Source organism: Drosophila busckii, chromosome X, assembly GCF_011750605.1.
Source record: "Drosophila busckii strain San Diego stock center, stock number 13000-0081.31 chromosome X, ASM1175060v1, whole genome shotgun sequence".
NCBI lineage: Eukaryota > Metazoa > Arthropoda > Insecta > Diptera > Drosophilidae > Drosophila > Drosophila busckii.
The window spans coordinates 21,118,762-21,144,460 of record NC_046608.1 but is presented as its reverse complement, the minus strand read 5'-3'; the positions used below and the strand labels follow the sequence as shown (position 1 = coordinate 21,144,460).

Sequence of the window (25,699 nt, the reverse complement as noted above, 5' to 3'; positions counted from 1 at the left end):
CGCCACCGCCAGCAACGCCAAATGCGACGTTAACGTTGCGTTGGCCTCAGATTCAAATTGGAAACAATCGTGCGTTGTACGTTCGTGTTGCTGGCTGTGTTGACTGTCTGCCATACAATTAATTCTACACTTTTGTTGTCTTTCTGATTGTTCAACATAAACATATTAATAAAACATTATTATTCTTGTCGAATTTTAGTGTTGACGCCCCAGAAATAAGCTGCAGCATTTATACGTCAAGTGTCATAGCAGCGAGCTACGTCATTCGAGAAGACCAACAAGTGCGACTGACTGCAATACAAATCATTTCCCACAGCTTCAGAGTTTGCATGTGTGCGTGCAGCTAAGAGTGCGTTTGAAAGTGAATTACAAGTCAAAATAGAATTTGACAACAACAGAACAACAACAAACTAGAACAATTTAAAAAATTTGCACAGAAATAACAAAACAGCTGCGAAAGTGCGCGAAAGGCACACAGCGACGAAACAACAACAGCAAAAAAACAACAGGTTCAACGAAAGTGTTTTTTTTTTTGCGTGTGAACATTACTGTTTGTGTGTGTGCGTGTGCGTGGGATTCTCGCTGTCGTAAGTGTGCGTGTGTGGGTGAGCAGCTGCATTTGCATTTTCAATTTGGGCCAAACTTCGGTACAACACCCCCCCGCTAAGCAGTCAAGATGACCGATTTAAATGAACTGATGGGTTCACAATTTGTGCGCGTCAAGGTAAGCAAAGACTAATGAGTGGGGGCTGCTAACCGCACTACTGCCTCGTTCTTTTTTAACTCCCAACCGCAAGACGGCTAAAAAAGCAACAGCAATACGATATCTAAGCTTATAACTTTAGCCGCTGGGCGGCGCTGTGGGGCTTCAGCTGAGCCGCTTACAACTCAATGCGCTCTCCCGCTCACTCGGTCTCACTCTCAACAATTGCAGGTCGTTGCCTTTGTGCATTTCTTCTTCATATCGAATGCTATGCTGGGCAGCTGGGGCCATGGCGCCTATGAGTTCTACAATTTCCTATTTATCATCTCGCTCTTCTGGACTATACACAGCAAGGACTCCATTGAGGCTGTACAAACGGTGAGTAAGCAGCAGTGGCTTTTGAGTTATCAGTGCCCAAACCCTAGCACAACTGCCAAATGTCTTTATCTATTGTCTATAGTATACTCAGCTATGCTGATAAGTTCTACAAATTCGCTATAATATTTGTGCAATTTATTAACGCTCAAACCGGTTTTATTTAAAACAAAGCAACCCGCATATACATCAATTGTTTATTTGTATAGTTTATATATAGAGACAGACGCCTCAGTTCACACTCTTTGCTGGGGGTCCTGTTATTGCAACTCCCCCCACCACACCCCGCTAGATAAAAAAAAATACTAAGCATGTGGTTGTTTCATCAGGCTTAGCAACTATTCAACACACACACACACACATTTGTGTATTTATCTTTAGTTTTAGCTTATGTGAGATAACAGATAAGCTCTATGTTGAATTACTGGGAGTCTGCTGATATACAGAATTGCACTGCGAGAAATATTTCAAGCCGATTCTTTAATTATTATATATATTTTTAAAAATATTGCATTTTAATAGCTTGTTTCTTTTTCATAGCTTTTAATATTTTAAGCAATTAAAAGTTCAATTAAGATTGAATTCAGAGTTGCACTGGGTTAAATAATTCAAAATAAAAACCTTTCTAAATTTATTTTTATGAATATTTAAGTGTTATAGTTTGCTACTCTTTCATAGCTTTTAATACTTTAAGCAATTAAAAGTTGAAAGATAAGCTCTATGTTGAATTATTGGAAGTCTGCTGATATTCACAGTTGCATTGGGGGAAATAATTTAAAATAAATTCTAAATTTTATTATATATATTTTTAAGAATATTTGAGTGCTATAGTTTGCCTCTTTGTCATAGCTTTTAATACTTTAGACAATTAAAAGATGAATTTCTAAGTTTGAAATCAAAAACTATAAAACAAATGATTTCAAATCTTGAAACTGTTATTCATATGCTTATAGTAGCTTAAACCAAAATCTTGCAAATATAATTGATTAGCTCATGCAATTCAACATATAATAATATTAATAGCAGCTGATAAGCAATATTAATATATATTGCCATGAGTAACTATATTTAAAATAGTTATGCACACAAATGAAATGTGACTTAGCACTTGCTTAGCCAAAACCGGTTACTTACCAAAAAAAATTGCTATTGCCAAAAAGAAAAAGAAACGAACACACGTGTTGGGGCTAATGCTAATGAAAGCGACTACATTTGGTCAGCAGCAATTACAAACGTGAATATGTATATATATATAAGGTATAACGGTATAGCCTGAAGAAGAGTTAAGCGCTGGCGTGCCTATAAATTTTGACCCTTGACATTCAGAACACGCGATGTGCCGAAATAAAAAATCAGCCCAAAAAATAAATATATAATGCTATATGTACATGAGAAAATAAAATCCTTGACGGCAAGCAAAACTAACTGTAACTATAACAATATATGTGTGTGTGTGTGTGGGTGGGTGGGTCGAAAGCAACGCCTTTTAATCAACTTAACTATGCAAAAGGCAAATACAAGTTGACCCACAAAAAACAAAAAAAAAAAAAAAATGGTGTACATAGTATGAACTCTATATAGTTCTATAAATTAGTTGCTAGTCAATTTAGCTGCCAATGTTTGTAATTGAATTTTTAATAAGCTTTGATTACAAGACTTAGCTGGAACTGACATAGATTGCTTGGCTAACAATATAACTGTTATAAGTAAGTACAAATGGCTCTATTCGAATTTGTGCTGAATTATTGAGCAGCAAGCTGCTTGGGAAAATTGGCCCAATTTAAGCTGAATATATAAGCTATAGCTAAGTCTTGAAATCAATACTTATCGCTTAAATCTAGCCTGAGTTTCATTAATTATTGCTGGCCATTTGTTTTTATGACAGTCTGGGGCTATGAGTTTGCAAAAATGTCAGCCTAGCTGCATTAACAGCAAAGTTCAAAAGGTGTGGTCAAAGCTCAATTGGCCAATGGGTGTGTGTGTGTGTGTGTGTGTGTGTCAAAGCTCAAGGCCAAAACATTAAGACATTTCATAACATGCATTTGCTGCTTTTATATTTTTACATTTGCAGGCGCTCGTCATCAATGCTTCTAGCATATTCTTTGATCTAGTCAGCATCATAGTATATTTTAATTTTATGAGTAAGTAAAGCCAAAAGCTTAAGCTGCAACTATTTTAATTCGCTTCACACTTTTTCCCGCAGATGGCTGGGCCATTGCCTTTAGCATCATCAATCTGGTGCTGCGTCCTGTGAGCGTCGCTTTGCTCTATCGTGAGTTCAACACACGCGGCGGCAGTTTGCAAGGCGGCTCAGTGTTTCCCACCAGTCAGCAGCGCAGCTATCAGGACATCGATCGTCCTACGCAGCCGACTCCAACTAATTCGCAGCCAGGACCCAATGTGGCGAGCATCTTTTAAAACCTTCCAAACCTAACAAAGATAAAAACAAAACACAGCATATAACAAAATTAACAAAAGTGTAAGCAGTCGTAATATTTTTTTTTTTTTGTTTGTTGTTAAGTTTAAGTTTGAAAACGTTTGATAAAGACAACTAGAGCAACAACGATGTGCATTGATTTATATATATATTTATATGTATTTATAATACTACTATGACATACTTATATTAAAAACTACATTGAAATGTTTAACAACGCATAAGATACAAAAAGTTAAAAACATATAAAATTTAAGCAATGTTTGCATTTTAGAGTTGCGCTTTATAAATTGTTACAAAAATATATATTGACGGCTCTAATTAACATTTTGTATACCTATTTAGTTTAAATAAATAATTGCAGCCCCAAGCGCTGCTGCTTTCTACAACAATAACAACAATTTGCTTGTTATGTACAAAAGTTTTGAGCTAATTTAGAAACCCTCCTTGGCGGCTCGGAACTTGTATTTGTTGCTACGTCCATCCAAGCAAGGCACCTGCACCAGATTAAAATAAATGGAGCCCATTAGCTGCGAAGCGGATGTATTTGTCATCTTCAGGCAGCTGAACAACATGTCATCGCAAATGCAATGGGATCTGCACAAAAAATAGAGCAAATCATAATGAAAACAGTTAAATTTGTCCATAGTTTAACTCACTTTGTGTACAACGAGTCGTTCATTAACTCGTATTTGTTCTGATAGGCGCGTATTTTGATAGGACATAGATCATGCTGTCGACAGCAGCGATCCATGGCCATTTCGCTGCCCAGATCGTTGTAGGTATCGGCAATGTCGCCAGTGCCGCACCATTTGGTGCCTGTAACGAGAAGCAGAACAGATTAATACACGCTACGTGTGCAACGAGTGGCGTTTTGTTAGCTTGCCTGGTATAATGCCGCTCAGCAGCGAGAAGGGACTGCGTGGAAATATATTTGCTGCTAGCTTAAGCGCAGCGCCATCGTTACTCGCTGCACTCGACTCGCTAGTTGCTATTGCAGTCTCGCTGTTGCTGCTGCTGCTGCTGCTCCGTTCGCTGCCTGCATCGCTGCTATGCTTGCTTCTATGTTTGCTTAGCTTATCCACGCGCTCACATTGATCCATTAGCTTAAGCATTTCATCGAAATTAATTTCCAGCGGACGATTATATTGAGCGAGTGCATTCAGCAGCATTTTGCCTTCCTTCTCGTTGCTACAGCGAGAGCGTGTTTAGTTTATGCAACAAACAATTTGTTAGTGCTACTTACTAGATTTCTATGAGCTCACAGCCCAGCAGCAGTTTCTGCGCCCCCAGCTCGGTGACAGCTATAGTCTGATCGTGATAGTATATCATAATGAGCGAGTCGTTGCTTACACGCTTGCCGCTGCAGCGAGTGGAATAGAAATAAAATTAAATAAATAAAATTAAAGTTGTCGTCTATAGTTGGGCACATGGCCAGCCAGCCAGCCAGCCAGTCAGTCATCCAGCTTTATGTTTAAAATACGTGCTGGCCATGCTAATTGACGAGTGAAACTAGCGAGACGCTTTTTGCTTACTAAACTGCCAACTCACCTGTAGGTTTTCATTTGACGCAAGCTGCGCTGCTCGATTATCTGCTGCGTGAAGCTTTGAAACGAGCTAAAGCCTTGCAGTCCCTGCGGCAGGCTAAAGGACAATGTTGGCTTAGCCAGCGCCACCGATGAGCTCAGATAGCCCAGCAGTCCACACATCAGCATCGATGCCAGCAGCTGCAGACGTCGCTTCAAAGTTGCGCTATGTCGCATTTTGTTTAAAATTTTCTTGTTTTTATAAAAAAAAAAACTATTTTAGGCCTTGCTAGGGCGCATCACACAGTGCCAACTGCAATAAACTGTAAGTAACAAAAAAAAAAATTAATTTTTATTGTGCTGCGAGCTTTGGCCTGTTGTTGTTGGTTAGACGCAACTGACTCAACTCGATTACGGCCATGGCTTTGGGCCAGCCCTGCGTGTTTCTTAACTTTTCTTTTGCGATTTGTATTTTACATTTTTAAGCAGCAGCTGGCCGCATTCGCAGGACCCCAGCAAGAGCCACGTGCTCGAAAACCACAAGGAGCTGTTAATCACTACTGAGGCTCTAGTTACGCCACAATATAAAAGTTAATAGCCTTAGTTAATAACCTTCCCTATGGGCGTGGGCGTGCAACTTTTGCAGGCTTTGAAAAACTTTTCAGTCTGCGCTGCATTTTCAAAGCAACAAAGTGTATTTTACAGTTGGGTAACAAGCAATTAAACAGCGGCCAATGCAACAAGAGCAAAGTTTTCAGTCAAGTCATGGCTTTGACTATTAACTAATTAATTAATTACTATGACAATTTGCATAAATAAATTATAAAAAGTAACGCTTAGCTGGCACATACTTTTCGTAGGCACTGTGTATTTCAAAGTTGGTAACTTGCAAATAATTTATTCAATAAGAGCAAAGCTCTTACCTTTGTATTGCGGCAACAGTCCTAACTTGGCTTTAAAGTAAAAGCAGAAAATTATTGTAATGCTATGGCAAATTAAATTTTAATGGTTTAATTTAATTTAATAAATATTCTTTTGTAATAATTTACTGAATAAATAAAATGAATACAAATAAATCACCGCTTAAATGTTAGAAAGCCATTAAAAGGCTTAACTGCTTGAACTTTTGGCAGGCAAAGTGTATTTCGAAGTTGGGCAATTCAATTCAATTAATTGCGGCAACTGCAAGCGAAGCTGTCTTAACTTGGCTTTGAAGTGTAAAATTAATAATATAAATATAAAATGAATTTAATGCTATGGCAAATTAAACTTTCAAAATTTACTTTAATAATTTTCCTGTATTCATTTTTATTTAAATAAATAAAATTTAGCGCAATTAAATTGCCGCTTAAGTGGAAAGTTTAAGAACAAAGAAATAAATAAAATAAAACTTAGCGCAATTAAATTGCCGCTTAAGTGGAAAATGTAATTAAAAAGTTTAAGAACACTGCTAACATGTTCGGAGCTAAATTCCAGGTAAGTTTATTGTTTTATTTATAGCAAATTGACCCAAAAAAAAAAAAAACAGAAAGCCAAAAATTCTAGCAAACGCATAAATTATTTATGAATTTATTATTTACAAGCTACACAGCTCTAGTTGTTCAATATTCTAGCAATGCCAAAAGGCAGTTAACAAGCCTTTCACACGGCTAAAAAGAAATGAATTGTCCACACGCAGCCGCAAAGCAAAAAAACACGCTAATCAAAATGCCAAACCAACAAGCAACATTGTTGATTATTATGCGTAATACACACACACACACACACACACATATATATGTATATAATATATATCTGTGACTTGTTATTAAGCATATTATTGTTTACCTTTTTTGACTTTTTTTTCGACACGAAAGTTTACGCAAGCAAATACAATGGACAAGCTTTAGGTTTTTATTTATATTTCATTTTCAGAGGGTGTGGGGGAGTTTGGCTGCGCTTAGGGCGCAGACAAAGTGAAAGTACTTTTTAGCCATTTTTGTTTTTAGCCAATACAAAATTGCTTATATAAAATCAAATGACAAATCTCGCGCGCATGTGTTGCAATTGGCCAAAACCTTGAGAGCTAAAATATCATAAAACAAAAATTACGTATACGTCTCTATTATTTAACAACTCAGCTTTATGCATTAACTTAAGTGCTTTTAGCTTAATGCAGTCTAAAGTTCGTTACGCGCCAATTAGAATTCAAATTTGTTTACAATAAATCGCTGCGATTTATTGAACTTTCGAGCTTTGACCCAAACCACTTTCGGTTAAAAACAAAAATTTCACTTGGCAGCAGCTTAAACAATAGACTGAAATTAATTTAACTAATTGATATGCTGTCTGAAAATTTCACTTTTGTTTTAAATTTGTGCAAACAAGATCAATCAACAATATAAGGCTAAACTTTAATCAAGCCCAAACTTTTAATGCGGCTGCTGACCCAATTGTTGACCAAAAGCAATTACAGTTTATAGCTAAGGCTAGAACTAACCGTCTAAGCTAACAATAATAAAAAAAAAAAAACTACTATATGTTATAAACAATAAAAACGTAGCAGGAAATGCTAAATAGACGGCTAGACACACAAAAGCGAATGGAAAAATCAAAAAATGTTAAACTATTGCATACAAATGAAATGATTAACAAATCTTGAAACGCGCAACATTTTAAGCTAATATTAATTTAATTTTTTTAAAGTTCAAAAGTGCACACGCCTTGACTTGACCTAGGTCAGTGCCAAAAAAGCAGCGTACAGAAATTTTGGTTTGAGTCAAAAAACTAAAAACAAGTCAAAGTCGACCGTGGGCGAAATTTGTTGTTTAAACTTGAGCGGGTTGGCTGGCTTGGCTGATTGCAGTAAAAGTGTTGACCAGCATTTGCAGCAGATGCGCCAACAACTCTTAACTGGTTTGCAGGTTTTGCGCGATTTTTTTGTTGTTGTTGTTGTGTTTCGTTTTTTAACTTTCACATTGGGCGCACGCTTAATTGTGGGTTTTAAAAACTTGGTTAATTTGCTCCAGTTTTGTTGTTTTTTTTTTCTTACGATTTTCATTTGTAACACACGCCAAGTCTGTGTTAGACACTCGCCCCGCGCTCCCCCCGCAGCTTCCAGCACTGCACGAAATAGCGTTTAAATCAATGGCCGCTTGAACTTAAAGCGCGCTGAGCTGCTAGCAAAGCCGCTAACAATGATTTGCAATTACTTTAGTGGAAAATTCTGCAAACGAGTTGCAATAAATTTATAAGCAGCACTAAGCTTAGCTTAGCTTTGCTTTAGTTGCTATTCTTGCAACATTTCTTTTACTTAATAAATCTGTCAGCATTTTGGCCTGGGCAGGGAGCTTGACGTATCGTTATGGCCTAACTTCGCACAATGTTGCTAATTATGGGAATGGGGCTTGCACTTGGGAAATTGGTAGCTGCTGCTGCTGATGATTTCAAAACACGCACGCGCGTGTGTGTGTGTGTGTGTGTGTGTGTCAACAGGTTGTGGCAGATCAAGATAAACAATGATGCTGATGAACCAAAAAGCAAACTTAAGTCAATGAATGTCTGTCCGTCCGTCTGTCTGTCTGTCTCTATTGCTTGTTGACAACTTTACAGCTGCTGCATTCCCACAGCCATTCCCAGACAATTGTCTCTCCTTTTTGCCTGCATGTGTGTGTGTGTATATATGTGTGCGTGTGTGCTAGTTTCACAAGCGTTTAACTAAAAATTGAGGTCTTAGCTTGAGAAATCAGCAAAGTCTTTTAACTCGTTTAATTGTTGGCTGGCTGCGCATTGTTTTTAGCACTTGGCCTTGTAATTTGTAGCACTAGTATTAGCATTTGAATTTTTGCGCGCCATTAACAACAACAACAGCGAGCACACTTAAGAACTGCTCGCTCAACACTTATTATTTATTATTATTTGCCGCAGCTCATTTAGCGCGTTTTCACTTTTAAAAAACTTAAAAAAAATATACACTCAAAAACTACAAAAATATTAATGCAAAAGCAGCACAAGCTAAAACACAAACTTTTAGACGCATGCGCCGCCTTACCATGAACCACACACCGCTGCGTTCGCTCAACAACTGATCGATGAAGCGAAACGCGGCTTCGTCGCTGCAATCAGAAAGCCCATCGCTAAGCCGCCGACGTCGCACGAGGCGGCGCTCGCAACTACAAGTTACACTTTTGCAGCAGAGCATAGCATTTGAGAGCGCGCGCTGTCGCATACGAGCGCTTAGATTTATGACCAACTGTTGCTCATTTTGTGCAGAGCGCCAAAGTGTATAAATATATGTCAAAAGCAATAAAAAATAGCTAAAAAAAATTTTAATTTAGTGCAAAAGTCACAAATGTATAACAAAGCAGCATATATATATACATGCGTTGTTGGGTGTGTGTCTGTGTGTCTGTTATTCGTATGCTGGCTGCATCGGCTGCTGCGCCTGCGTCAATGACAACGTCGACGTCAAAGTCAACGTCAACGTCAACGCTGTCGCGCCACTCTTTTGTCGCCCAAGTGAAAATAACAACTTTTACAAACTGTTGTTGCCCAGCGGCCTAAAGAAAAGTGACAGTGGGTCAAAAACAATTAAAATGCGTCTCAAATCACCGAAAGTGACAGCCAAAAACAAACATACAACCTGCGTTAATGTGTTTAATAGGCTCTTAAGGTTCACAGATACAAACATAAAACTTTACGTCTTTTAATTGTACAGTGTGACAAAGCTCGAATTAAAAACTGGCTTTTTAAGTGAAAAATTATTTCATTCAATTAAGTTTTTTTTAAGAATCAGACTTAATTAATTAATTAGTATGATTTTTATGTTTAAGAACTTGCTTTTTTGTCAGATTCGCTTTAAACACTTTGCATATGTAATGGGGAAAAAAAAAAATAAAAGTGGTTTGCATACAAATTCGCAGCTGGTTTCTTAAACATTCTATGCTTGTTTAAAGCACAAAATAATAAAATAAATAAATTATTAGCAAGAGTTGTACTTTTTGAATTTATTATACAAAAACTTTGCTTACCGTTAATTAGAAACTGTAAGCATATGCAAAGATTTGACTTGCTGAGGTCAAGTACAGTGGGTCGAGCTGCATAAAAAATTATTGAAAAACACATACACCTTTATTTTTATTTTGTTTATTTTCTTGTAATTTATTTTAAGAGATTTTTTTAATTTCTGGCCTTGTCAGGCAAAAAACACATGGTTATGGTATTTGTTGTTGTTGTTTTTTGTTTGTTGATATAAGTAGTGAACGCACATACATATACATATATATAGATATATAACATACGAACGACATACAGAGCGACACATACCAAAACTTTAGTTAATTGAGTATGTAAGTATTTAAGTATATAATGCATATATGTATACATTGTATACGTATGTGTGTGTGTGTGTGTGTATGTATGTAGATGTAATTACGAGCTAGGCATTATGTAATTGTAATTCATTAATGTTTATAAACTGTACTTAGACATTAAATCTTTATGTAATGGATTAATGTTAAACACACGCATTACGAAAAACAATTTAAAATTCAAAATCAGTTTTCAAGTGGAAGCTGCGGCTTTAACTTTTAATTGTTTGACAAATTGTTGTTGCTTTTGCTATGTTGTTATCATCTCTGCCCTTGCTTTGCTTTATACAATATTAAAAACTAGACAAATTATAAGTGTGTAACTGTTCTACAATTCTAAATATTTATGGGGTCTATATATATTACATAATAATTGTGCTACAAATTAAATGTTTGAATTCAGCGAAAAATTGAAAAATCAAACGCTTGCACAAAATATTTTCTTTCTTTTGTAAATCACAATATTGGTATGTATATAAAATATACATAACTAACTTTAACAACTGAACAGTTGGCGCAGGGAGTTGAAACAAATGAAGCTAAACAATTTCACTTTTGTGCTTTATATACAGGTATTTAAAAAAAAAAAAAACAAAAATTAAGAAACTATACCATAGCTAGAAACTGCTGGTAAGTTATACATATTTATAAAAAAAAAAATAAAGCAAGAAAAAATTAAGATAATTGCTCTCGACGGATGTGTAGTCTGTAGTAGCGACAAATATATAAAAACCGAAACTTAAAAGCAAAACGCACTTAATACATATTTTGGGGTGGAGGGGAGACTACAGGGTTTTTTTTTCTTGTTGCACTTTTGCTTTATAATAAAGTTGATTCATCTGAACTTTAAGGATTATTTCCGCTGCCCTCGGGCTGTGATATGGCATCATCGACGCCAGTGGGCGTGGTTGTAGCATTATGCAGCGTTTTGCTTGTCATGCTAAAGAATTTATTCTTGACCTGTTCTATGGTGAAATCCTCCTCTATAGCTGGATAGCTGGACTTCTGCAATGGTAGTTAAGGTTTATATTAAATATTTTAGAAATTAACTCGACACTTACATTCTGTGTTATATTCTGACCACGCAGCATTTGCCAATTTTCCAAAATATTAGCATAGCGTAAATACTTTTCAAATTCATGTAGCGTTTCATAGACATGGCACAAACCCAGATAATCATACTCCAAGCCAGAATATGAGCGACCAAAGAGACGCAGACCTGAGAAAGAATAAAAAGTTTGTTAATGTGCGAACTAGAAAGAGAAAGATAGATGTTGCTTACTAATATCAATGCTGCGTAGATAAAGAACTTCAGCTTCGCGAAATTTACGCATTTGATAATTATATAGCGAGGCGAGATGTCCTATGGATAGTCCCACCTCGTAGTCAAATGGCCCCAGCAGATCTGTCTTTATCTTAATGGCCTTTTGATGCATATGCTCCGCTTCCTCGAAACGATTCATGGTCTGATACAGCCGCCCCAGATTGCCATAATGCTTGGCTGTCTGCACATTCACCTCGCCGAACACCTCCAGCGATAGCTCAAGTGCAAAATTATGCAGCTCCTCCGATTGCTGCAGCAAATCCTCCTCATCCATGCCATCGGCTATTTTATCCAATGCTATTTCCTCCAGCAGCAGCGCCTTGACGCGTCTGGCCGAGGCCAGCATCAAATGATTGCGATGCACAAGTTTCTTCATTATACTGACGGCCTTGTCCACGTGATTCTGAGCGCAGCTAAAGTCCCCAGTGCTATACTCGTGCACATAGTAGGCATAGCTCAAGTCCTCGTGTGCAATGGCCACGTGGAAGTTCATGTTGCCAAAGATGCCGCGACGCACACGCAGCGCTTCGTTGTAAATATTCACCGATTGGAATACAGAGTCAACGTTCAGCAAAAAGAAGCCATAGTCGAGTAAGGCATCGCCGTATTTCTGATGTGTGGGCCCAAAGTGTTCACTAAAGAGAAACAAATGAAATAAACATATAGCTTATAGCGGCTAAAGTCGAGCATAATTACCGTGCACGTCGCACTGCCTGGCAGATGAGTAAATTGGCGCGAGCGAAATCACGTTTGACTACACACGCCTTGGCCGCCTGGCGCAGGACATCGACAACAACACTAAAAGTAAAATTATAAGTATAAACAAATTGTTTGTAATGTTGTCAGTGAGCAGCTAACCGTGGTGGCGCCGACATTTTTAAATATTCCATAGCCTGCACACTCCACATGTGGCTATTGTTGTATTCGTTGCGTGCAAAATACATGGACGAAATTTGTGTGTACGCAATGGCAATCAATGATGTGGGCACCTCGTCGGTTAGCAAATGATTCAAGTTGATAAGCTCGCCAAATGTTTGCTGCGCCAGCTTGAAGTTGCAATGCGAAGACTCAGCATAGAGTAAGCTGTAAGCAGTCAGAGATTAATAAATTACGCATACGCAGTGTTTCATTTTTTTTTTACAACTTACCGCTGCAGGCAGTCGAGTCGTGTGACCAGCTCATTTTGAAAACGTTGCATGCGCTTTATTCTGTTATTGAGACATGACAACACCGCAATGCTTTCCTCCATCCAGCCCGCCTCCGATAGAAAGCTGCCCAGACGCAGACCCAAATCAATGGCTAGCGCATCCTCGGCTGGCAGCTGTGTAGCCAATGGTGGCAATTCATTCTTTTCAGCAGCCACCACTGCAGCAGTTTGCTCATAGATGCAATGGCTCGGGCTGCTATTTGAGTTTGGAGTTTTGGCGCTGCCAGCAGCGCTAGTGCTTGGCATATCGCTACATTTGATTGCTGTTTCTTCTGCTTTTGGCTCTGTTTTGTCCGCTTCCTGCTGCTGCTGCTGCTGCTGCTGCTCCGTTTCGGGCAACTCATAGCGTGCTACGTAGGCGTCGCTAAGACGACGCGGCAATGGCTTATTGCTGGCCATCAAAGCTGCCACCACGCGCAACAATTTGTTGCGGGCGGGTGCATAGCGCACCAAGCGCCTGAACACATCCAAGTTGGTTAGCTCCTCCAGCAGTGTATCCTTAAGCTCCTCATGCTGCGACATCTATATACATATAAGAAATAAGTGCTCTATTATTAGCTGCATATGCTTGTTGCTTGTTTACGCTGTTGCAACATTTATTTATAGCCTATCGTGACAATTGCCCACTCTTCGTATATATATGTATACCGTTATTTGTCGTTATTGTCAACTGTGCGCCGACTTGAACATAATTTCCAGCAACCAATTGTTTACAATAAATAATAAGATTTACTTACAGCACGCAACAAGTGCTTGCAATACAGTAGACACTAGCTAAATGCTACTGTACATTAAATATATAAGCCTAACATTTATATTGCATATTAAGCTATGTTTTGAAGTTTGAAAATTGCTAAACAAATCAAAAAGCCACTTATTGCAGCTTAGTTGACATTTATAGCGAGTGTTTACTTTAGTTGAACAAGACGAGTCATGCCGGCGGCTTTACACAAAAGCCGAACTAATTTGTAAACACTTACAAAGAATATTCATATATATATTAATATATATATATATATATATATATATATTATATATATAAGTATATATATATATATATATATATATATATATATATAGTATATATTTATGTGTATGATGAAAAACAAATCTAAGCTTCAATTGTGTAATTAAAGTTTGTTAAGGATATCATGTGGCGAGCGATATAAATGAAATGTGGTTTATAGGACAGACCGACAGACAGACAGACATACAAACAATTGTATTTGTTTATGTATAAACACATGTTTGCCAAGATTCAATCAAAACAAATTCGCACACGAGGTGCTAAGAGGCTAAGACATAACAAAACCAGATAAAAAACAAATGTGTGTGTGTGTGTGTGCTGATAAACATATTCACACACATACATACGTATGTTATGATGATTGGAAAAAAGTTCAGTTGTAAGTAATACAACTCAACTTATACTTTTTTTTTATAATAATCTACAGCATAGTGACGCTAATGTGAACAGCTAAAAATAAATTGATCTAAACAGCCAATTTATCTAAATAATTTACACCTAATTTAGCTAAGCGCTGGATATGATAACATTTGGCATAACTACTAGCACGTCTAGTTTCATATTAACATTAACTACTGTACATTTTTTTATATGTAAATTTGTTATTGTTGCATTTACCAGCTCATAGACATCAATGAGTAGATTACGCGGCAGCTCCGGCAACTTGCCGATGCGTTCCAACGTTGGAACTTTACAGTCCAATCCACTGACAACGGCAATCAATGACATATCATACAGTGTCTTTGGGCTGTTGTTGTTGTCATGGCCGGAGGCCGATGACATTAATGCCAATAGCTGCTGTTGTGCAGCCATTTTTTGTTTTTGTTTTTCAAACTCAGCTGCTCACTGCTTGTTGTTGTTGTTGCTGTTGCTGGGAGCAGTCACTGCTGCTTTCTTCTTCTGCTGCTTCTTCTTCTTCTTCTTGTTTTTGTAAAGCTGTTAGCTCTGCAACAAGTGATATTTGTTTGATTAGTATGGCGCAATAAAAGCAAAACGTAAATCACATATAAAATCAATTGAGCCAAAATAGATAATCGTAATTATAGACACACGTGCCTCTCTATTAATTAATTGTTTATTGAAGTTGCAATGTCACACACACACACACACACGCACATACACACAAACATAAATATGTTTATATGCTTATGCGTACGTGTGCTTGTGTGCGTGTATGTTCAGAGCTCACTTCACTTTCTTTTAAGATGTTCTTCGTTTTTCCTTTCTTTTTTTTTCAACTACACAAAACACACACACACACACACACACACACACACACATGCACGCATACTTATGTATGCTGGCTGTATTGAGCAGCTGCTTGGACAATTTCACTGCTTTGTTCAACTTCGCTGATTTTTTTTTTTTGTTTGTTTGTTATTTATATTTCATAATTTCTTATCTTCGACACACTTTTGCTTTTTAGCAATAAATTTACCTGTAGACAAGTGTACGCCTTACCACAAGCCACTCGCTTTATGCTAGCTTTCTGTCCGTCTTTGCGTTAAACTTTTGCTTTGCTCTTTTTTACGCTAAAAAATTAATAATTTGTCTTAAGGATGAGCGATGAATGTATAATCGATGGCTAGATGATGCATTGAGCAATACATATCGAGCAAGAGCTATCGAGTAGTAGTAGCAGTGATCTGTTAATGTTATATTGAAATTGTTTTCAAATCCATGTTAAGTGTATAAAAACTACATTTTGGGAAATGTCTTACAAATTAGCGATAAGTATACATAGTTCCTAGCTTGTATATTTTATTATTATTTAACTTTTAAGCTGTATTGTATTTAATTTAGGTTAACGTGTAGTATAAGCTCACAGATTACAAAAGATATTATAAAAATAAAGGATTAATGAGAATAAAAATAAAAAAAAGCCTACACGTTTAACAAAATTTTAATTATTTGCATTTTTATAGTCACACTGTTAAGAAGTTAACAGTACGCGTACGCGCGTAACTCACTCAAGGCTGTTGTGGTTAGACAAATGATCAAAACGCAAATTTTTAGCATTTACTAAAAATGTACTAAAAAAGTAAGTATATAAAACTTGTATTTTATGAATATGTAATATTTTTAACTTTTATTTAAGTGCAACAAGTCTTATCATCGTTCTGAATCGATACTTACTTTAACGGCAACTTTTACAAAAATATGCGTATCGATGTATTTACTTTGGTGCGCAGACAGCTGTAATCAAACATATCAATAGGAAAGTTATATTCATGATATTCTTATGCTGAGACTCTCCTACTGACGCTATAATTACAGTGAAAATTTTACATGTAGAGTGCATCGATAGATCGATAAGATACCAAAGATCGTATTGCTGGCTCGCCCTTACAAACACCAATGCTGCCAGCCTAGCCGTTTTCAAGTCAGATTTCGCCATTACAAAATGCCAGAAGCAAAATATGGAGAATAATAGTTTGTTCCTGCAAAACAGGCACAAAGCCATTAAAATATATTGTTATCTCTGCGACAAAGTTAATGTTAATCACATATAAAAATATTTAAATTCCAATCTATTTATTAAATATTACTTTTTAAAATGTTAACTTATGATGTTATTTACGCTTGTATAACCACATATGTTTCTAGCCCTCCTATACTAAGCTAAGATACGTTTAGCTATTGGCTGTTGTCAAGACTAACAATAAGATACTGCTGGTTTGATTTCAGTTGTGCTTATTAATGTTTTCTTATTGTTATTTATTCTGTATGCTTAGGCAACATAGTAAAATCTATAAAAGCCTGCAAAATAATCATAAACGATATTAAGTTGATTGCGACTACTGAATTATTTTGAACAACATGCAATATTTTAAAAACCAGCGGAAAAACAAAATATTAGTATTAAGAACCCCTAAATCTCGATTGCCGCATTTTTCCAACATTTCGCATGATTGGCTTTTCAAAATAATCTGATCTGACGGGAAAATATGTACAGCACTGGCACACATAAAATCATGTTGAAAACAGAAATTCCTCTCACTTAGAGCTGGGAAAGCATCGATGTCACAACTATCGCCGCTCACGATGTTCTCAAGTCTTAGAGCCAACCGTTTTACTTTTTTGTCAATTAAATTGCTAACCATTGATAACAAAACATTTTTCTTTCATGATTAATCTATTTGTTTAGAAAATACATCAATGATCTGAATTTTGATAAAAAATATACACGAGCTCTTCTGTGCAATTGAAAAATAAACATCGTTGATCTCAAACTATCGATGAATCGAAGTCCACATCAACGTTTTTCCCAGCTCTACCTCTCAGTTATTTTTTTACTTTTGAACTGAAAGGTTGGTTGGCCAGTGGCGGGCGGCAGAAACAGTAAACAGAAACAGAATCAAAGCAGAAGACAGATGCAATAGAAAAGGAAGAGGCGACAATTCGAGAGACTGAGTGTTTGTATGTGTATGTGTGTGTGTGTGAAACAAACTAACCCGCCTGATGAGATACTACAAGTAAACATACAAATAGATACATACGTACGTACATACATATGTATGTCGTCGTCAACGTCACCGTAAGCAATGGAGCGGGGGCGGGTAGAGCGGCTATCAAGCGCCAGAGAGGGGCAGTGAGCGTGAGAGCGTGCGTATAAAAAAAAAAAATTGTTTGCGAGCGTGTATATGGCATATATGTGTGTTTAAGTGTATGCGTGCGCGCGCGGTGCGGCGGTGGCGATATATTTTTTTTTTAAGTAAAAATAAAACAGTAATTAATAAAGTAAGACAAAGCCAAACTAAACGTTTGCAGCTTAACTTCATTTTAAGTAATTGTTTACTTAATTAACTACGCGTGTTGAGTGTTTGCTTATTTTTTGTTAAAGTGCGATTACGTTACGTCGTTGTGCAGACAATCAGCTGCAAAAAAGTTTGCTTAGCGATAGCAAGTTTAAATATTGGCGCGCTACTGAAACCTTAAATACAATACTATCGTCGATCGATAACGCAATGTAAACACACTGTTCAGCAATATCGATGAATCTCTTTATTTCTCACTCTTAACAAGTGCTGGCACATAGCAAACAATTTTTAATTATCACCTCCTTCCGCGCCTTGCCTTTTGTGATAACAGCTTTTGTTGTCTTACCTGCGTCTGTGAGCAGCGTTGCCACTCCCAGTTCAGTGCTAGTGTCTAACTTACGCATTGCATGACGATTATTGGTGCGTTACTTAAAAATAATTGCCAATAATTTATTGTTAAAAATGTTGTGCACACGTGCGCCACTTTGGCTGCGTTCCACTAAAAAAACAGATGACGAGCGCATTGTTCAACCCCACTGCACTTAGCTCTCAACATGTGGCAACGCTGTGCCGCCGCTTAGCCGTTGAACACACGAGTGTTGCTCTATATATGTGTGCACATGTGTGTGTGTCTGTGTATGTGTGTGTGTGTGTGTGTGTGTGTGTGTGTACAATTGAGTGCTTTGTACTCGAGGCTCTTGACTCACGCATAAAAAACTCATTTGTTGTTGTTGCACGCGCAGTCTTTTCTCATTAAAATAAATTGTACATGAAGTTAAATTAAAGGCAGGGGGTGTGTGCGCTATTTCAACAACAAGACTCAACCTAATAATTTTATAGTTAACTAGCATTTTTTCTAAAGATGTGTGCGTGAGAGCCAGTGAGCGAGCGGAAGAGAGGCCCGCATGACGTGAGCGAGCGCAATGATCGTGTTACCCACACACACACGTGCGAACGAAAAGAAAACATGTTCCTGTTGTTGTTATTATTTTTTACAAGTAAGATCAAGATTTATGTGTCACAAAAATTTTTGTGTGAAAGATTATTGTAAAAAAAAAAACAATCGGTTTCGAAAATTATGCGCGCATAAAAACAACAAATACGTGAGCACACACACGCACATCACTAATTTTATTTTTTTGGAGCACTGCTAGAGCGACGTCGACTGCAGAAGCGCTGCCTTTGAGTAGTAAACGTTTATTAGGCACGATCAGCCGAAAATCAGTTTCGGCTGGTAGTTAGTTGACCTAACGGTTGAGAGCAAGAGAACTAGTGTGCGTTCGAGAGTTCATAAAGTTACAGCTTTGAATGAGAGAATTTAAAATTAGCACATCTATTGTCAAAAAAAGAAATATACATATGCGAGTTGAGTGCTGCGACGCTGCATTTGTGTTTGTGTGTATTTGTGTGCGTGCTTGTGCTTTATCAGTGATTACGCAGGCGATAAACATTAATAAACGAAAAATTAACAATAGATATGCAAATGCAATTTGCTTGATATTACAATTTTTAAAATAAATAATAGTATATTAAAAGAGAACTGCAACTGCTCACCATTTAATTTTTTTTTATATTTTTATTATAGTTGTAAATGTAAATTTTTTATTCAATTTTTGAGCTTTATATTTCTTGTGCTCGTCATTTGTTTTGTTTTTGATAACTATATTTTTAGAACATATTTTTGATTTATAATTACTAATTTTTTGTTGTTGCTTGTACTCAGCACTCATCACGACACACTGCGTATGCGCAACTTTCTGTTTTCTAGTTTGTGACTGTGATTTCTCTACAAATTCAATTTTCTTACTCTCATTGCAGTCTGTTGCTTTTTTGCTTAAAGCCCAAATGTCAGGTGTTTTACGCAACATGTACTACTATAAACGAAGCACAGTAAAGAGAAGAAAAAGAGCAAATTGCTTGAGAACAGGACAACAACAAGAGGAAGAACGCTGCTAGCTAAGAAAGCAACAAGACGAAAGCTTAGCAAAAAGCATAAAACAAGCAACAGCTGCCACACATAAAAAAAAAAGCAGCAGCAACAACAAAAATAAACAAATAACTGAATATAATCAAAAAAAAAAAAAAAGCAAAACAAAACAAAAACTCTAAAAAGCAAGTAACGGTCGAAAAAGTGGTAAGAGCAGAGCAAAGAGATCGAAACGATATCGGGAGTAACGCAGCAATAACAACAACAACACCCACTACAGAACAACAAGTGCTCTCTCTCTCTCTCTACTCTCTGTCGCTCTCGCTCTCTCTCTCTCTCCATCTCTATCTATATGCTTCATCTCTGTCTCTCGCATTACGCACACGCAGCAATCTACAAGACTTTGCGAAAACAGAACAGCAAAGCAGCAACGGTAAATTGAAGTTTATGCCAATTAACTGTGAATCGAAGCTAAAAAGCGCTACACAAAAAAAATATTAAATAATATTTTGTTTCAATCATTCTTGCTTTAAAGTAATTGCATAACTATTTGTAATTGATATGTTATTTTTTTATATAACATTTGGCAAATATTTTTTTTGTTTTAAATGAATTTAAATTTTCAATTATGAAAAAAAATCGAAATTAATATACAAAGTATACAAAATTAATTGCTTGTGCTAATTTTATTTATTATTTATTTTTTGATTTATTTTAACTTATTTTCATTTTTATTTTAGAGCTTTAAACAAGAAGAAACAAGAAACGCGCGAGGACAAAATAAGCGGAGGTGAAGCCTTGAGACTGCTTCTCGCCATGACCATCATACTATTCCTGGTAGACACATCCTCGTCCATGTGCCAGAAGGCGTATGTGAATGGTGTACAAAAGACCTACCTGGATATAGCGAAAGGAGCAGTGGAGACATTTTTGAAGTACAGACAACGCACACAGGATTGCTTGGGTGATCGCTACATGCTCCTGACCTTCGAGGAGCCGCCATCGAATGTGAAAGCGGGCTGGAAGGAGAATCATGCGACCTTTATGAACGAGCTTAAGAATCTGCAAAGCCATGGCCTGACCTCAATGGGTGAATCACTACGCAATGCATTCGATTTGCTTAATCTCAATCGCATGCAATCGGGCATCGATACCTATGGCCAGGGGCGTTGTCCGTTCTATCTGGAGCCGTCGGTGATAATAGTGATAACCGATGGCGGACGCTATTCGTATCGGAATGGTGTTCATCAAGAGATTATACTGCCGCTAAGCAATCAAATACCTGGCACAAAGTTTACCAAGGAACCATTTCGCTGGGATCAGCGGCTATTCTCGCTGGTGCTGCGCATGCCGGGCAATAAGGTGGATGAGCGAGTGGAGGGCAAAGTGCCGCACGATGATTCGCCCATTGAACGCATGTGTGAGGTCACCGGCGGACGTTCCTATCGCGTGCGCAGTCATTATGTGCTGAATCAGTGCATCGAGAGTTTGGTGCAGAAGGTGCAACCGGGCGTGGTCTTGCAATTTGAGCCCATGCTGCCGAAGGAGACGACGGCAACAGCAGCAAGCAACACAACAGGCGGTGGAGCAGCAGCCGCCGCAGCAGCAGCAACAGCAGCAGCAACAACAACGCCGTCAACTGCTGCGTCGTCGTCGACAAGCAGCAGCAGCAGCAACAGCAACGAACCCACGCCTGACATAGTCTTCCAGCCTTTGAAGAAAATGATCTATGTGCAAAAGCATATTACACAAAAGACATTTCCGATTGGCTATTGGCCGCTGCCGGAGCCCTATTGGCCCGATTCCAAGGCTATAACATTGCCACCCCGCGACGCCCATCCAAAGTTGAAGATTCTGACGCCGGCGGTGGAGGAACCTCAACTCGTACGAAGTTTTCCCGTAGATAAATATGAAATCGAAGGCTGTCCCCTAACGCTGCAAATACTGAACAAGCGTGAGATGAACAAATGCTGGCAGGTGATCGTCACCAATGGCATGCACGGCTTCGAGCTGCCCTTTGGCTATCTGAAGGCGGCGCCGAACTTCAGTCAAGTGCATCTCTATGTGCTGGCCTACAATTATCCAGCGCTGCTGCCGCTGCTCCACGATCTGATACACAAGTACAACATGAGTCCGCCCAACGATCTCATGTACAAGTTCAATGCCTACGTGCGCTCCATTCCGCCGTACTATTGCCCCTTTCTGCGCAAGGCATTGGCCAACATCAATGTGCCGTATCAGCTGCTGCAGTTTCTGTTGCCCGAAAATGTGGACAATTATCTGTCACCTTCCATAGCGAATCATTTGAAGCACATCAAGAATACTGCAAAGCAGGATCAGGAGAACCTTTGCCTGAAGGTTTACAAACAATTGAAGCAACCCAAACCGCCTTATAGACAAGTAGAAACCGCCAAGCTCTGCACGGGCGCCGCACTGCGGCGCGATTTGGTGCGGCATCCGCTGCTGCGCGACACGTTCGCCAAGTTGCATGCCGAGATCGAGCCAGTGGAGAACTATACCATTGTGGTGCCTCAGATAACGAATCAAAGCGCTGCCAAGGGTTATCGCAATCCCTTTGATATACCACGACGTGATCTTATTGATGAAATTGCGCGCATGCGTGAAACATTTCTGCGTCCCGCTGCCAGTTTGCTGGGCAAGGATTCGGGACATTGTCTGCCCATTGCTGAGATGGGCAACTACCAGGAGTATTTGAAGAACAAGGATAATCCGCTGCGTGAAATCGAACCCACCAATGTGCGCCAGCATATGTTCGGCAATCCCTACAAGAAGGATAAGCATATGGTAATGGTGGATGAGGCCGATCTAAGCGATGTGGCGCCAATTAAAGCTGCCAGCGGCTCAGCAGCGTCGCCCTTGGGCGCAGGCTTGCTGCTGGGCAATGGTGTTGGTGCCTTGGGCATGAAATCGAAGCAGCTGGATCCCAATGGACGTGGACGCAAACGCAAGGCGGGCCCATTGCCGCGCAGCTTTGAGTTTAGACGTTTGTCGGTTGATTCAACTAGCGGCGCCAGCAGCAGCAGCAACATTGGCGGCGGCGGCAACAACAACAGCAGCAGCAGCAGCAGCGGTGCCAGCAGCAGCAACAGCAGTAGCACTAGCAGCAGCTTGAGCAATATACACAGCAGCAGCAGCAACAACAACATTGACGACAGCGACAGCGATATTGACAGTTTGAACAGCAGCATGGAGGATCTGGTGCAGGATGATGATGATGATGAGGATGAGCAAATGAGCACTGAGGAAAGCAATGAGCATAATTATGATTCGGATGCGCCTAGTCAAAGCAGCAGCGTTAGCAGCGTCAGCAACAACAACAACAACAACACCACCACCACAACAACCAGCAGCAGCAACAGCGATAGCAACAGCAATATAAGCAGCGACTCCGGCGTAGCTGAGCCACGTTTAAGCTATGATTTTAGCGAGGAGGAAGCAACAGACCAGGAAATGCCTTTAAATGGTTTTGTGCATAATTTTATTAATGGCATTAATGATGAAAACAGCAGCAGCAGCAACAACAACAGTAGCAGCAGCAGCAGCAACGAGCATGAAAAGCAAGACAGCAGCAGTAGCAATACTGAAGTAACTGCAGCGCCCAGCACGCCAGCAATAGCAGCAGCAGTAGTAGCAGCAACAGCAGCTAGCACAGCTGCAGCAACAACAACAACAGCAGCAGCAGCAAGCACAGCAACAACAACAGCCAACAGCACAGCCAACATGCCTGCCAGCAATGGCACTGCAGCAGACACACAGCTAAGCAGCAGCCACAACAACAGCAGCAGCAGCAGCAGACCCGCAGCAGCAGCAACAGATCACAGCCACAACATGCGAGCAGATCATAGCCACATCATGCGACCAGATCATAGCCAGCACCATGGCAGCAGCAGCGGCGTCTTGTATGTGCCGCTCAATGGTTTGACGCTGCATCATGCTGCTTATAGCAGCAGCGTTAGCAACGATATGCTGCCGGCAGCAACACACAGCATAGCAGCAACAGCAACACATAATAATAAGTTAGCAGCAGCAGTTATAATGCCGCCGCTGCTGCTAATGCCGAATGGTTATGGCAGCAGTCATGCAGCCATGTTGTCGCCACCAGCAGCAACAGCACCAGTCGTAACAACAACCGCAGCAGCAGCAGCTACAACGACAACAACAACAAGCGCTGCTGTTGTTAGCAGCAGCAGCACAACAACAACTGTTGCCAGCAGCAGCTCTAGCACTAGCACTAGCTCTACATATTTTGCACACAATGACATTAATGATGCATCAGAGATCTCGCGCATATTGCAAACCTGTCACAATGGCAACAGCAGCAACAACAACAACAGCAACAGCAATGACAGCGACGATTTGTTAAATGGCGATGCCAATGGCGATGGCGAGGAGGAGCCAGAGGAGGAAGATGATCTTAGTTTTGACTCCTTGAAGCGTGTGGCCAACAGCAGCGGCGCCAACAGCAGCAGCAGCAGCAGCGGCAACGGCAGCAGCAGCAGCACAAACTTGGTCGGCAATCCACATTTTTTTTGGGGCAATGCGCTCAATCACTACAGCAGCAATAACAGCAGCAGCAATGCCAACAGTAACAGCAACAGCAACAGCAATCATCACACCAACAACACAAACAACAACATTAGAAACAGCAGTCCTAAGCTAGAGCTGAAAGCTTCACCTTCACCCACGCATAGCCCCACACACAATGGTGAAGTCACGCCCGTTGTCATCAAAGCCTGCTCACCAGATCCCTCATTATCGGATGAGCAGCTGGAGTCGGCACGCCTGCATAACTACGACTTGCGCTCGCAAATCTTTCGTGATATACGACGACCTGGACGTGATTATAGCCAGCTGCTGGATCATCTGAATCTGCTTAAAGGCGATCAGGACATGAAGGCCGACTTTGTGGACATGTGCATTGGTGAATCGATGCGTTTTCGTCGCCATCAAATGGTTTGCAGCATCAAAGATTGGTGGGATGGCAAGCAGCAGCAGTTCGAGCCAGAGGAGGAGCTGCAGCAGCAGCAGCACGAGCAGCAGCAGCAACCACCACAGCAGATGCTGCTGCAGCCGCTGACTGCGCCAGCATTGGAGATTAGTAAGAGTTAACGTTGGCTGTTGTCCTCCAACTGATCAGCGACGATTATGCGAATGACGACGACGACGCTGCTGCTGCTGCGCAAGATTCGTCTGTGATTGGTATGAAATAACAACAACAACACCAGCAGCAGCAGCAACAACAACAATGGAACAATGTGTTGCACACAAAAAAGCAAAAGCAACAAGCTAGAAAGCAACAGAGCCAAGCTAGCAGTTATTATCAAAAAACAAAAAAAAAAAAACTCTCCACAAAACAACTCTCCACTCCACTGGCAAACAATCAAATGCATGCAATCAGTGCGCCTCTACACACAAAAACTCTACAACAACATTAACAATTCTACACAACAAAGTTAACAAACAAAAAACGCTGCAGTTCAAGCAATGACTTCAACTGCTCTACGCAAATGCCTTATATGTAAACAATAGCAATATGTAACAAACAAACAAACACACAAAAACTCTACAAAAACGCAAAGTCTACATTCAGCTTCCACAGACAAACTCGAATGTCAAAAACAGCTCCAAACACTTTTGGGGGGGACCACACAAAAACCAAAACTCTACGCCACGCCTACATCTTGTAAATACTGTGGAGAGTCTAATTTGTTTCTACGCAGCGTAACGGCTTTTGCGCGGTCGGTTAGGGGGGAGGGGGGGGGCTTATTTTTTGGGTAGGGTATTGTATTTATATCTAGAGTAGGTTTTTAAGTATAAAATGAAAAGAAAAAAAACCAACTACCAATTACAGCAACAAAAAATCATAAGTAATAGTGTAAAACGATTAAACAATTTTTTTAGTCTTTTAGTAACTAGCATTAAGACCCACAGTTGTCTCCTTAGTTCAAGTAATTTGCCTACACACACACACACACACACACACACATACATATGTATGCACATTATTGAGAGAACCTTATACTTAAGCTTAAATTTCAAATGT

General features: G+C 39.3%; 4 protein-coding genes and 1 long non-coding RNA gene across 5 annotated transcripts; 3 read left to right on the top strand and 2 right to left on the bottom strand.

Annotated features, from left to right (window-relative positions):
* The first annotated feature begins 559 nt into the window (after window positions 1-559).
* Window positions 560-3,713, top strand: LOC108605690 (type-1 angiotensin II receptor-associated protein). Its single transcript, XM_017995482.1, has 4 exons — window positions 560-724; window positions 935-1,081; window positions 3,150-3,219; window positions 3,282-3,713. Exons 1-4 carry the CDS (start codon window positions 677-679, stop codon window positions 3,494-3,496), a joined length of 480 nt encoding a protein of 159 aa, XP_017850971.1. The 5' UTR covers window positions 560-676; the 3' UTR covers window positions 3,497-3,713.
* Window positions 3,714-3,857: 144 nt separating this feature from the next.
* On the bottom strand, window positions 3,858-5,364 carry LOC108605822. Its single transcript, XM_017995628.1, has 5 exons — window positions 5,067-5,364; window positions 4,762-4,878; window positions 4,402-4,706; window positions 4,175-4,334; window positions 3,858-4,112 (listed from the first exon to the last, which is right to left on the bottom strand). Exons 1-5 carry the CDS (start codon window positions 5,276-5,278, stop codon window positions 3,950-3,952), a joined length of 957 nt encoding a protein of 318 aa, XP_017851117.1. The 5' UTR covers window positions 5,279-5,364; the 3' UTR covers window positions 3,858-3,949.
* A 5,626-nt stretch (window positions 5,365-10,990) lies between these two features.
* Window positions 10,991-16,321, top strand: LOC108606512. The gene is made up of 3 exons (XR_001915456.1): window positions 10,991-11,019; window positions 15,873-15,988; window positions 16,046-16,321. It is a non-coding gene; the product is annotated as an uncharacterized LOC108606512 (long non-coding RNA).
* LOC108606509 (amyloid protein-binding protein 2) lies at window positions 11,013-14,811 on the bottom strand. The gene is made up of 7 exons (XM_017996679.1): window positions 14,566-14,811; window positions 12,862-13,442; window positions 12,572-12,796; window positions 12,410-12,511; window positions 11,672-12,348; window positions 11,451-11,608; window positions 11,013-11,394 (listed from the first exon to the last, which is right to left on the bottom strand). Exons 1-7 carry the CDS (start codon window positions 14,758-14,760, stop codon window positions 11,236-11,238), a joined length of 2,097 nt encoding a protein of 698 aa, XP_017852168.1. The 5' UTR covers window positions 14,761-14,811; the 3' UTR covers window positions 11,013-11,235.
* Window positions 16,322-17,249: 928 nt separating the features above from the next.
* LOC108606510 (integrator complex subunit 6) lies at window positions 17,250-24,976 on the top strand. Its single transcript, XM_017996680.1, has 3 exons — window positions 17,250-17,367; window positions 19,527-20,068; window positions 20,376-24,976. The coding sequence occupies exon 3, from the start codon at window positions 20,452-20,454 to the stop codon at window positions 24,763-24,765; it is 4,314 nt and encodes a 1,437-aa protein (XP_017852169.1). The 5' UTR covers window positions 17,250-17,367; window positions 19,527-20,068; window positions 20,376-20,451; the 3' UTR covers window positions 24,766-24,976.
* Window positions 24,977-25,699: the final 723 nt, after the last annotated feature.

Excerpts from the sequence above, each read along its gene's own strand:
- LOC108605690 (XM_017995482.1), top strand. The coding sequence starts at position 677 with ATGACCGATTTAAATGAACTGATGGGTTCACAATTTGTGCGCGTCAAG. Across the intron at positions 725-934 it reads CACAATTTGTGCGCGTCAAG|GTCGTTGCCTTTGTGCATTT; the intron begins GTAAGCAAAGAC and ends CAACAATTGCAG. Across the intron at positions 3,220-3,281 it reads AGTATATTTTAATTTTATGA|ATGGCTGGGCCATTGCCTTT; the intron begins GTAAGTAAAGCC and ends TTTTTCCCGCAG.
- LOC108605822 (XM_017995628.1), bottom strand. The coding sequence starts at position 5,278 with ATGCGACATAGCGCAACTTTGAAGCGACGTCTGCAGCTGCTGGCATCG. Across the intron at positions 4,879-5,066 it reads CGTCAAATGAAAACCTACAG|CGGCAAGCGTGTAAGCAACG; the intron begins GTGAGTTGGCAG and ends CACTCGCTGCAG. Across the intron at positions 4,113-4,174 it reads AACGACTCGTTGTACACAAA|ATCCCATTGCATTTGCGATG; the intron begins GTGAGTTAAACT and ends TTTTTTGTGCAG.
- LOC108606509 (XM_017996679.1), bottom strand. The coding sequence starts at position 14,760 with ATGGCTGCACAACAGCAGCTATTGGCATTAATGTCATCGGCCTCCGGC. Across the intron at positions 12,349-12,409 it reads CAGGCAGTGCGACGTGCACG|TGAACACTTTGGGCCCACAC; the intron begins GTAATTATGCTC and ends GTTTCTCTTTAG. Across the intron at positions 11,609-11,671 it reads TCTACGCAGCATTGATATTA|GTCTGCGTCTCTTTGGTCGC; the intron begins GTAAGCAACATC and ends ATTCTTTCTCAG.
- LOC108606510 (XM_017996680.1), top strand. The coding sequence starts at position 20,452 with ATGACCATCATACTATTCCTGGTAGACACATCCTCGTCCATGTGCCAG.